The following is a 13,249-nucleotide window of genomic DNA, read 5'->3' as shown; positions in this document are numbered from 1 at the left end:
AAAACAGAGATAATTAGGAAAACATGTCATGCCACATAATGAAGGGTATCATAACAGTTTTCCCTGGGTTGGGTTTATTTCAATCCTGCCCACAGCTGGCAGAACCCAAGTAATCATACATTTGGAGCGCAGATGCATGCGACCTGCTCAGATCGTAATGCCCATGGTCAATTTGGTTTGACATTCGATATCCCTTATAGGCTAGTTAGGGACCATCAGTAAATTACATAATGTACATGGGACAATATTTAAAATGTCAAGAGCTCCAAGTTTCAATTACTTAACCACAAACCAACTATAAATTGTAGAAATTCATATACAAATATTGAAAGCATTTAATGAGACAATTAAAAGGTGTGCAACATGAAATTGTCACATTTTCATTGTGTAATTTATTGACGGTCCCTAAGTAGCCCCAAAGTTGAACCAACCTTGCCACCTTTGCACACCTGCTGGTAAAATACAGGTAATCACAATAAAACAAAAAAAGGGTTTCTATAAACATATTTATTTTTCCCTAAATAATGTTTTCTATACATGTTATACACTATTCTTACATAACACCATCCTATCTGACATAACACTACGGGAACCATACAGTAGCCCCTATTCCACATATAGCATCTTACTGTAGCTAAATGTTCCGCTATTCACGGGCATCTGTAGTGTGTATCATAGTTCACAGGATATTACCTGGACCCCCGTTATGTTATAGTTGGAGCACTTGGCCCATGTCCTCAATCCGCTTTATCCCTATCAGAGAGATTCAACTGGATTCAGGAGCTGTAATCTTGCTACTGCCATACACACTTTTGAAAGGATTTTCTCTGCATTTTTAAAATACGTACAATGAAGATTGTAATGAGAATGGACATTGTTAAGAGTGGAGTGAGATGACAGGCTGATAATTTGATCTTTAATAGAAAGGGATGCTATCGGGGGTGTAGTTTTGTCTGTGATACATGGATCAATTGCCTTTATACTGTATAGCAAATGCTAACTTTTCAGCATGTGTGGCACAAATCCAATGTCAACAGTACCTTTATAACCAATAGTACCTTTTTAACCAATATATTATTTTGTAATTTGGGTGAAGTACCCCTATAACATAACATGGAGGTATTTTGTTCCAGAAACCTCTCACACTTTCGGAGAAGTGAGGGGTAATTGTCCCTATTTGAAGATTGATGTCAAAAAAGCATGTTATACATAAGATCTATTAAGTAACCACCACTCAATGATCTTCAAAAGCAGGAAGATTTCTTGACAAACTCACATTTGGCATTCTTTGTTGTCCTTCATTGTGCAGGTGAGAAGCAAGTATAATATGAATATAATAAACTTTATAAATAAAACATCTTTCAGCAACTTGTTTTTATCTTGTTTTTGTCCTTACACAAGTCATTCAACTACAATATTCTGGTGAATAAATTAACACACAATTCAGGACAAGAAAAACGACCCTTAACATTTCAGTAAAAAAAAATTTTTACAACTGCATAATGGTGCTCCAACAAACGTAAATAAAACCGATTTGACCCTATTCCATCATTCCAATGGCTAACCAACAATTATTTGTGAAATGTATCTCTAGCCTAGCATTAGCTTTAGGTCAGCAATACTGGAGCAGCTCGCTCATGTTGCAGCCAAACCGGCAGCACACCCCAGCAGGCCCCACGTCTCAGCGGGTCTGGGTAGACACGTTGTACCTCAGAGGGACCGTGGAAAGCTACATTTCCCCCTGGACCTGTGGAGAGGTGCTGGGGAACCCTAGATGGTTCTGCTGGTCTTCTGTTACTCTCTCTGTGGATTCCTGGTCGTCTCTCTGCCTCACCACATCTCTGCCAGTCTCTGTCTCTGAAGTCTTTAGGTTGGCAAACTGGTCCCTTTTCAGCCAATTCAGAATTGCCCTTGTAGAAGGAGAACTGAATAAGGCATCATTTACAGTTTAGGTAAATGTCAGTTAGCTTGGTTGACAAAAGGATTCCATTCACCATAACATCCATTCTCGTGCTTTTCAGTATAAAAATACATGTATGCCTTTCGGATTCAACTAAATTGAACTCACAAATGAACATTGTGAAAGCACAAACAACAGCACCATAAAACATGTGAAACAAGCTATTAGAGCAGGGCTCCCCAACCCTGTTGCTAGAGAGCTACCATCCGGGAGGTTTCCACTCCAACCCTGTTGCTAGAGAGCTACCATCCAGGAGGTTTCCACTCCAACCCTGTTCCTTGAGAGCTACCATCCGGGAGGTTTCCACTCCAACCCTGTTTCTTGAGAGCTACCATCCAGGAGGTTTTCACTCCAACCCTGTTGCTAGAGAGCTACCATCCCGGAGGTTTCCACTCCAACCCTGTTCCTTGAGAGCTACCATTAGGGAGGTTTTCACTCCAACCCCAATCTAGCGCACATGACTCTAATGATTGATAAGCTGAATCAGGTTACTTACAACAGGGGTTGGAATGAAAACCTACAGGAGGGTTGCTCTCCAGGAACAGGGTTGGAGTGAAAACCTACAGGAGGGTTGCTCTCGAGGAACAGGGTTGGAGTGAAAACCTACAGGAGGGTTGCACTCCAGGAACAGGGTTGGAGTGAAAACCTACAGGAGGGTTGCACTCCAGGAACAGGGTTGGAGTGAAAACCTACAGGAGGGTTGCACTCCAGGAACAGGGTTGGAGTGAAAACCTACAGGAGGGTTGCAATCCAGCAACAGGGTTGGATTGAAAACCTACAGGAGGGTAGTGCTCCAGGAGCAGGGTTGGATTGAAAACCTACAGGAGGGTAGTGCTCCAGGAACATGGTTGTTGATCCCTGTATTAGACCCTTGAGAGTTGTACTCACTGTGGTGTTGTCCAAGGTCTGGAGCTCTCACACGATGTGACCACCATACAGCTTCACCCTGGCCCCTGGGTCACATACATCGCAACCATGGGCAACCACCATGAGAGACACTTAGCATCCATGATGTTGATGATGTTTGCTCCCAAGTCAATGACACAAACAGCCAATAGACGGAGCAGGTACTGTATGATGAGGTGAGGATGTGTGGCTACTTGTGAGAGCTTCCTAGGGTTTTATATAATGCTCTACTATCTATGCCAGGCGGGGATTCTCACAAGGAGCCATTCAACCTTGCCCAAGAAAAAGGATGTCCTGATCTTGAGATCACCACTGTGGTGTTAAAAAGAGTTCCCATCAAGGCTAGAACTCTCGTATGAGATAAATACATGTCAACTAGTGATTTAAATGTTGTTTTTTACATTTTAGTACTTTAGTAGACTTATCCAGAGCGACTTACAGGAGCAATTAGGATTAAGTGCCTTGCTCAAGAGCACATCAACAGATTTTTCACATAGACAGGCTCAGGGATTTAAACCAGCAACCTTACGATTACTGGCCCAACGCTCTTAACCGCTAGGCTACTTGCCGCCCAGGCATGGGGTTTACGACCTAAGTTAGTGGTGCAAGTATAGGCCAGGGTTTCCCAAACTCTTTGTTCGGGCCCCCCCTGGGTGCACATTTAGGTTTTTGCCCTAGCACTACACAGCTGATTCAAATAATCAAAGCTTGATGATGAGTTGGCTATTTGTATCAGCTGTGTAGTGCTCGTGCAAAAGCCAAAACGTGCACCAGGGGGGCCCCAGGACCGAGTTTGGGAAACCCTGGCCTAAGCCAGGGAAAGTGTAGCCCTGTGAATCTTAATCACACAAAGCCTATTATTTGTCAGGGAATACTATTTGTATATCAGTGATTCTACATCTCACTTTGCTCTAGCTGATCCTTTTCAACAGACTCAGAAGTTGTTGCTAAAAATGGGTAAATTAGGGGCAGTTAAAGGGGAGAGTCAATGAAACCAACCATGGAAGTTTATTGGACTGTCAAGCCAACATCTTAAAGGAAAGCTCCACCCAAAAAGCATATTTTGGTATTTCTTTCATTAGTCCATTGTTGATATAGTCCCAAAATGTTTTGCATGTCAGCAATCAAGTTAAAGATATGTAACTTTCGGGCCTCCCGGGTGGCGCAGTGGTTAAGGGCGCTGTGCCATCAGAGACTCTGGGTTTGCGCCCAGGCTCTGTTGTAACCGGCCGCGACCGGGAGGTCCGTGGGGTGATGCACAATTGGCCTAGCGTCGTCCGGGTTAGGGAGGGCTTGGCCGGTAGGGAAGTCCTTGTCTCATCGCGCACCAGCGACTCCTGTGGCGGGCCGGGCGCAGTGCACGCTAACCAAGGTTGCCAGATGCACGGTGTTTCCTCGGACACATTGATGTGGCTGGCTTCCGGGTTGGATGTGCACTGTGTTAAGAAGCATTGCGGCTGGTTGGGTTGTGTATCGGAGGACGCATGACTTTCAACCTTAGTCTCTCCCGAGCCCGTACGGGTGTTGTAGTGATGAGACAAGATAGTAGCTACTAAAACAATGGATACCACAAAATTGGGGAGAAAAAGGGGTAAAATTCAACAACAAAAAAACAAAAAAAAGCACGTATGATGCCCAGATGTCTTACGCCAACAGCTACAACTTCTGAGTCCGTTGGAAGTATTCCCTTTGTGTGATTTTAAGATTTGCAGAGCTAATTTTGTTAGGCAAGCCCCAACAGACAAGCACAACCAGACAATGATTGATTGGAGAGAGCTGTATACTGTATGATTTTCTATCTGCAGCAAACCTAGTGGATCATGCTGGAAATAACAGTAAAAGCAAAGTGCCAACAACCAAATAGCACTAGACTCAGAAAAGCTAACAAAATCAGGATGCAAGTTCAAAACGGAGTCACCATGAGCATTCATACCACAGATTCATGCCACAGACATTACGCAGTACTTAGCATTGGGCTATTGGGCTTCAGTAACATCTTGTTTTGCTTGCATTTCAAGAAAATAGGTAGACAATAAAATTAGAAGTGCGTCATAGCGAGAATAGCATTACCAAGGAGTCCCATTGTGGCGTCAGGGAATACTATTTGTACTGATATACTATTTGTATATCAGTGCGTCACACAATCTCTTTTCAAAGCATGAATGTGTGTGTGGATAGCCTTGGGTCCGTTTCCTCTCTGTCCCCTCTCACTCCTTACTGTTACTGTCGTAATACAGTCCCATGGCCCCAGGTTAACACTAGAGGTCACTGCCAGGCGACTGTCAAAAGCCACTGCTGCTATCCTTTCAGTCGCCTTATCCCTAAATACTATTAGACAGTCAGCCTATCTGTGCCGTATCAAACTACTGCAATGTCTGGTTGCTTGTGGTCTTGATTTCTGTACTCAATACTCTATCTGTAGTTATTTGAGCGCAAGCCACACATTTCAACCTTGAAAATAGATTTTATTACAATCAAATATTTTTTATCAATGGAGAGCAGAACTGTTTTTGTTTGTTGTTATTTATATCAAACACTTATTAGTATTTCCCAGAAAGCTTTGCAGTTGACTTTAGTTCAATGTATTTGGCTTCATCCTTCCATTTCACTGACTTACTGGTTGTGGTAACATGTTATTGTTAATAGGACAAGAGACATTCAACAAAACAAGAAATAAAACAGTTCAGATGAAATAACTTTTATTCTTTGACACCCATCGCATGGTCTATTTCAAATGAGTCCTGTATACAGTACTATATAGTACTGTCTAACTGTATACAGTACTATATAGTACTGTCTAACTGTATACAGTACTATATAGTACTGTCTAACTGTATACAGTACTATATAGTACTGTCTAACTGTATACAGTACTATATAGTACTGTCTAACTGTATACAGTACTATATAATACTGTCTAACTGTATACAGTACTATATAGTACTGTCTAACTGTATACAGTACTATATAATACTGTCTAACTGTATACAGTACTATATAGTACTGTCTAACTGTATACAGTACCATATAGTACTGTCTAACTGTATACATTTTAAGGATATAGTGTAACTTGAACTGACTATTGCCCATAACACGGACATTTGGGTAGAAACGGAGTACCATGTCAGAGTTGGGTTCAGTTCTACTAATGAATTAAAGATACCGTTTTAAAACTGTTGTTTTATAATATATTTTTTTCAATTAATTAGTTTGAATGTTCATTTTCTGACCAAAACTGAGAAGTAATTGCCTACTGGAAGTATCATCCAACTGCAATAGTGTCTTTTATCATGGTATAATAAACTAATTAGGCCTAATTGCATGTGTTGATTTGAACATTTACATCCTGCACATGTTATAGATCTGAGGCGCCCTCCAAAAAAAATGTATATTAGCACTTCATCCAACGGAGCAGTCATAGGCCTACTGGCTACCATCCCTCAGCTTCTGAAGTGGTTTTTGCAATATAGTCTAATAAACGTTGGTCGTTACTCTGTTATAGGCATGAATGCCTGGTAGAAAGTTAGTTCCACTCAGCTTAACTGCATCAGGTGCTATTCTTAGAAACCGATCCCGATGGGGGGTAATTCCTGTCCATTTGACTGAGGAGTCACCCTTAGCGTGCCACATCTAAAGCTGTAGCTTACGGTTTATCTCCCCTTGGCTCAGCCTCAATCCCCCTCCCCCACCACCCCCTTTGCCCAATGTTTACTTTCCTACACCCCGGCTTAGAATATAGTCAGAGGCAGATGGGGTGTTAGTCTCCAGCATGAAGGCGAGAAAGGCATTTAAGGGGCGTTGGCATTAGGGTCTCACTCGGCGCCCGCATGGCTCTGACTCCTGTTTGGATGGTATGTGGTGTCATAATCGTCATCAGAGTCGTCCGAAGGCTGTGGTTCGAAGCAGCCATCGAACTTGCGCCGCAGACGTTTCTTGAGCTGGAAGGTGCGTACACCCGGGCCTATAGTCTGGGTGTATTCCTGGGCCTTGAGCTTGGCGTAGTAGTCTGAGAACTTGTTGAAGAGGATTGAGATGGGCATGCCGTTGAGGATAATGCCAAAGGAGATGCAGCCAAATGCCACGCAGCGACCCAGATAGGAGATGGGCACCACGTCACCATAGCCCACAGTGGAGATGCTCACCTGTAGGACGAAGAAGGAAATGGTCTTGTTGTGTCCATCTCAAAGAACATTTTAGTCAAAGCCACATACTTTACAGAACACGAGGGGTACTCAACTACTATTAGAGAAGGTCTGGTCACACAGATTTCTGAGATGGCAAAGGTCCGGATGGATATTGTCATTTATCATCATCATCGTAACAAACCCCCACATCGCGACCCAAGCTGTTTAAACTGTTTACACCCCTCTTGTTGGCAATTCAACACATATTTTCATGTCTTATGTGTGTTCATGTGATAAATAAATTACTCAACTAAATCAATGTGGCCCCCTGGGGGTCGAGGCTCCTGGTCACGTAATCTGGCCATGATAACTAAGATTTTGATAGCTGGATAGCCTAACTATACCCACTTAGCTAACATGGCCGCCAGGTGAGTATGGCTGCGCTACAGCCTGGTTTCTTTTGCTGACAACGAAAAGACAGAACATACTGTATATTTTCCCTTGAATCAGAATCCAACCAAGTGAAGGAGACAGACCTTGAGAATAAGCGTGATACTAATCCATATAATTATTGTAGTTGATCATGATGTTAGTTACAGCACTAGTCATGTACAGTATGTCAAGTCCGGAAATACTTCTGGGAATAACAAGGACCAATTCAACCTCCAGGGATCCAGGAACCAATCCAACTTTTCTAATCAGTCTTTAAACCATGGCTTGAAACGAAAGGCATTACATGGCATTAGACGAGATTAGACACGTAAAAGTTAACAGCTGCCGGGAGATAAAGTCTATAATGTCCTCCACCAAAGAGGACGACACACAGATTATGATGCATGAACACAATGTCATGCCCCATGTTTGGAGTAGCAAATAAATCCAATGAAATGTGGCAGATTACATTATTATACTCTGAAATTCTAAAGTCAACAAAGTATATTTGTCATCACTCGCAGTTGAAAAGCCTTGTTGACCCTGTTTCCTCGTGATGAAAGTGAACCACAAATGTATCCTTTATATATACCGCCACTAGCTACATCAATTGAGAGAGTTAATATGAGGTAAAAGGCTGAAAAAGCCATACGCAAATACAGTGCCTCATACCCTTTAACCTATTCCACATTTTGTTTTGTTACAGCCTAGATTTCTTCTCCTTCATCTACACACAATACCCCGTAATGACAGTGAAAACATGTTTTTAGACATTTTTGCTTATTTAATGAAAATTAAATACAAAAATATCGAATTTACTTTGTAGAATGACCTTTGGCAGCGATTACAGCTGTGTGTCTTTCTGGGTAAATCTCTAAGATCTTTCCACACCTGGATGGTGCAACATTTGGCCATTTTACTATTTTCAAAAATCTTGGTCAAGTTGGGTGTTGATCAATGCTAGACAACCATTTTCATGTCTTGCAGATTTAAAGCCAAACTGTAACTCGGCCACTCAGGAACATTCACTCTTCTTGGTAAACAACTCTAGTGTAGTTTGGCCTTGTGTTTTACGTTATTGTCCTGCTGAAAGGAGAATTCATCTCCCAGTGTCTTTTGAGAAGCAGACTGAACCAGGTAAAAAAAGGATCTTAAACTCCCCAGTCCATAATGATTACAAGCATACCCATAACATGATGCAGCTAACACTATTCTTGAAAATATGGAGAGTGGTACTCAGTAATGTGTTGTATTAGATTTTCCCCAAACAACACTTTGTATTCAGGACAGAAAGTTAATTGCTTTGTCACATTTTTTTGCAGTATTACTTTAGTCCCTTGTTGCAAAGAGGATACATGTTTTTGAATATTTGTATTCTGTACAGGCTTCCTTTTCACTCTGTCAATTAGGTTAGTATTGTGGAGTAACTACAATGTTGTTGATCCATCCTCAGTTTTCTACTATCACAGCCATTAAACTATAACAGTTTTAAAGTCACCATTTGCCTGCAACTGAGTTAGTAAGGGTGCCTGTATCTTTGTAGTGACTGGATGTATTGATACACAATCAACAGTGTAATTAACACCATGCTCAAAGAGATTCAATGTCTGCTATTTTATTTTTACCCATCTACCAATAGGTGCTCTTCTTTGCGCGGCAACCTCCTTGGTCTTTGCGGTTGAATCTGTGTTTTGAAATTCACTGCTCGACTGTGGGACCTTACAGATAATTGTATGTGTGGGGTACAGAGATGAGGTAGTCATTCAAAAATCATGTTATACACTATTATTGCACACAGTGTGAGTCGATGCAACTTATTATGTGGTTTGTTAAGCACATTTTTACTACTGCACATATTTAGGCTTGCCATAACAAAGGGTTTGAATACTTATTGACTCAGGTTTTAAAAATAATTGTGAACATTTTGAAAACAGAATTCCACTTTGACATTATGGGGTATTGTGTAGACCGGTGACAAATGCATTTCAATTTAATCCATTTTAAATTCAGGCTGTAACACCAAATTTCCAAATTTGGAAAAAGTAAATGGGTGTAAATACTTTCTGAAGGCACTGTACATTATCCAACTCAGAAATTAAAAACAAAAGTCAGGGAAGTATTTTTGTCATCCTTCCCCGTTGGTCATGAAAAGCCTTGTTGGGCCTGTTTCCTCATGATTAAAGTGAAACACAAACAGGATATGGATCCTTTATGTATACTGCCACTGGCAACATCAATTGAGAGAGTTCAAATAAGAGTTAAAAGGATGAAAAATCTATACTAGAAGTGTCAATGAACAGGAATGCCATATTATACCATAGAAAAATAACTGAAATTTAGGGCATACTATACAGAACACAAAACATATAGAGCCCTCAAACTCAACTCTGCACTTTGAAGACAATTCCCACTGCTTTTTTTCCATTGTTCCCCTCTCCTCAAGCATTGATTTAAACCTGGGATACCCAGTGGGTGTAATTAATTATCAGGTCGAACAGAAAACCAACAGGATCCGGACCTCGTAGGTTAAGAGTTGAATACCCCTGATATAGAGTTTATAAGTTGTTAATATGGAGTTGATAAGTTGTTTACTCACTGCGGCCCACCACCAGGCATCAGGGATGCTGCTGAAAGGGGTGCCTGGCTGGTCCAGCTCCACAGAGTGCATGAGGGCCGAGAAGGTGAAGATGCCCATGATAATGAACAGGAATAAGCAGCACACCTGCTCTCTGCACTGCCGGATGGTGAAGCCAAACGCCCGCATTCCAGTGGAATGCTTTGCCAGCTTGAGGATGCGAAAGATGCGCATGAGTTTGACCACCTTGAGCACCTTGCTGACTTTGCTGACCCTGGCCATGGTCTTCAGGTCCTCCTGGGCACCAGCATCATCAACATCTGTGAAAATCTCAAAGATGATCTGGATGAAGTAGGGCATGACGGCCAACAGGTCCACAAAGTTGAGACCGCTTTTCACAAAGTGTTTGATGTCGCAGGTGGTTAGTAGCCGCAGGAAGTACTCAAAGGTGAAGAAGACGATGGAGACGATCTCCACACACTCCATGTAGGTCTTGCCGTAGATAGTGTACTTCCTCAGCTCCTTCACCGTGTTGAGGGTCATGGCCACGATGGAGATGAGGACGAAGAGGCTGGAGAACACGGCAAAGCCCTTGGCCGCTAAAGAGGAGTAGGGGTTCTCCATCAGGTCCCAGAGGGCCTTGCGGAACCCTCCCAGGAACATGGTCTTGAACATGGCCTCCTCATCCCTGTGGGCCGGCTTGATTTCGTCGATCAGCTCCTGGTTGACCTTCAGGCCATCTTTGATCTCATCCACCTTCTCCTCAAACAGCATGCGGCAACACCTCGGAGTGTCCCTCATGCGGAGACCCCAGAAGTTCATCTCCTCCTCGAAATTGAGCGGACACAGACTCTCCATCACCCACATGACGTTGCTGCAGTAAAAGTGGAAGATGTAGTGGAAAAAAGTGGGGTCCCGGTCAAAGAAGAACTCATTTTTACGGACGGAGTAGTCGTCGCAGAGTGTCATCCTCTTCACAGGATCGGTACAGAGGGCCAGAGAGCCAATCCTGGTTTTGGGGTAGCGGAGAACCAGATGGATAGGTATGTGAAAGACTCTCCCACCGACATTGATGGTGACTATGTTGGATTGTCTGGCGACACGTTTTTCTTTCTCCTCCCTTTTCTTCTCGGGCCCGTTCTCCTTCAGGACCACTGTCTGAGTAGCAGGGTTGTCCAGGTTGTCCATGGACGTCCATGCTTTCACAGAGCTCTCCTGTGCAAAGGGGAAGGTAGCGTCTGGTTCTTCAATGCTCTTGGATAAGCTGGTGTTCAGCTTCACGCTGGCAAACAAACTGGAGCGCCGTTTTTTCAGCTTTTTTAGGTGATGAGGGTTTTTTGAAGGTTGTTCCATTGTACGACCCCTCAGAGGGCAGGAAATTTTGAGAATTATCAATCCTGCACACCTAGTGAAAGTTAAATCAGTAAAGACCTTACCAACAAATCCAATATGTCACACGTTTCACATTCCTTGACACAAAGAGCAACAACGGCAAGACTTTCTTCTTCCTTTTCCTTTCCTTACAAATTCAGCAGGGAGAGAAAAAGCTACACCGTGTTTGATTCAACGTGCAAGAAGATCAAGAGCATGAGTTGGGGATTCATCCTCCTCACTGATTCTCTAATCCCATTGCTGTTCTTTCTGTCCTAACGGAAGTTAAAAATACTGTCCGGGAGGATTAGTGTTGTGATTTAAGGATTTGGTGCTGGGAGGAGGGAAAGGCAGAGCAGAGACAGCAGTCACCCATTTGTGACAAGGCTATTAAAGGCTTACAGGTACATGCAGTTCAAACTGAAAAGGAATCCCAGTAAACGACAACCTTTGTATAACTTCACATCTATGCCTTCTCCAACCTCCACTTTTTTCATGTGAATCACAGGAGAAACCAAATTTGGTTGCAGTTTTATCATGCAGATCACTTATTCCCTCCTTATTACACTGGCCTAGACAGTATTTATACCTTAAAGCAGCAAGCTGCAGTTGCTATATACATTTTTGGACTTAAAGGCCCATGCAGTCTTTGTAATTGTATTTTTAAATCATTACTGTATGTCTAATAAATCACTGTATTTATTTTATGAAAATAAATCCACATACTGTATGTATTTTTTTTATAATTTATTTCCCTAAGCCTTGTTTGGTCCTTGAAATGCTCAGTCTGATGGCGTTAGAATTTACATACACAGGCCTGATTGGCTGATAGGATGGTCTAGAGCCCACCCCCTTACCCAAATGAACAGTCATTGGTCTATAATAATCAGATCACGTTGTGAAGTCATGATGTGGGCCAGAAGTTCCATCCCGGCTAAACAGGCTGAAATTCCTTCATTATTTATTTTTTAAAACAGCTCTTACACAAAAATAACATTATCATAATTTTCACAATTTCAGAGTGTTTTTTTGACCTAATACTGTGGAAATATATACAAAAACATTTAAACTGGAATATCACACTTAACTGCAGATTGCCCATATAAAAACATAGTGGGGAATATAATTTCTCAGAACTATGGTCATGACTGAATTGCAAGAAGCACACAGTTTAAAAATAGAGTTATAGTCGTGTAGGCCTACATTGTATGTTCATTATAGTCCGGCACAGTCTGCAAGCTCCACTCTGACATCTAGCTGACATTTTAAATGTACTCTAGGGCAGAATATTACAATGGTTTTATAATCCAAAATGTCCAAACATTCAAAACTTGATTGGCTACTGTAAGAAAATGACAAGAAAGTTGGTAAAGGGAATTAATATTTTATCCACCACAGCAGAGAGAGACAAACAGTCAGGTAGAGGCAGACCCAGAAAGACCAATAGTTTAGGACAAGGAAAATGAACTAGATTCAGCTGAGGGACAATTTCTTTCATGCGTGGAGGGTCAGGGGGTTGGGCTTGTTGTGGTCAATTTGCAAACAGATATATTTTAGTCAAATATTATAATAATTTCAAACCTTGTTAACATTTGTATATGATCACATACAGTTGAAGTCGGAAGTTTACATACACCATAGCCAAATAAATTTAAACTCAGTTTTTCACAATTCCTGACATCTAATCCTAGTAAAAATTCCCTGTCTTAGGTCAGTTAGGATCAACCACTTTATTTGAAGAACGTGAAATGTCAGAATAATACTAGAGTGATTTATTTCAGCTTTTATTTCTTTCATCACATTCCCAGTGGGTCAGAAGTTTACATACACCCAATTAGTATTTGGTAGCATTGCCTATACATTGTTTAACTTGGGTCAAAC

The 13,249-nt window shown here is 41.8% G+C and overlaps 1 protein-coding gene across 1 annotated transcript; it reads right to left on the bottom strand.

Annotated features, from left to right (window-relative positions):
• Positions 1-5,548: 5,548 nt before the first annotated feature.
• si:rp71-39b20.4 (potassium voltage-gated channel subfamily V member 2) lies at positions 5,549-11,635 on the bottom strand. The gene is made up of 2 exons (XM_021588707.3): positions 10,019-11,635; positions 5,549-7,008 (listed from the first exon to the last, which is right to left on the bottom strand). The coding sequence occupies exons 1-2, from the start codon at positions 11,348-11,350 to the stop codon at positions 6,679-6,681; spliced, it is 1,662 nt and encodes a 553-aa protein (XP_021444382.1). The 5' UTR covers positions 11,351-11,635; the 3' UTR covers positions 5,549-6,678.
• Between the last annotated feature and the right edge of the window lie 1,614 nt (positions 11,636-13,249).

The sequence above is a fragment of the Oncorhynchus mykiss genome, chromosome 28, assembly GCF_057628025.1.
Source record: "Oncorhynchus mykiss isolate SJ-2025 chromosome 28, ASM5762802v1, whole genome shotgun sequence".
Taxonomy (NCBI): Eukaryota; Metazoa; Chordata; class Actinopteri; order Salmoniformes; family Salmonidae; genus Oncorhynchus; species Oncorhynchus mykiss.
Note: the sequence above shows the minus strand (reverse complement) of the source record. Positions and strands in the feature narration are given on the sequence as shown.

What these genes read in the sequence shown, in the direction of transcription:
- si:rp71-39b20.4 (XM_021588707.3), bottom strand. Translation starts at nt 11,350, where the DNA reads ATGGAACAACCTTCAAAAAACCCTCATCACCTAAAAAAGCTGAAAAAA. An exon ending in ATGCCTGGTGGTGGGCCGCA is followed by an intron (nt 7,009 to 10,018) that starts GTGAGTAAACAA and finishes TTCGTCCTACAG; the next exon opens with GTGAGCATCTCCACTGTGGG.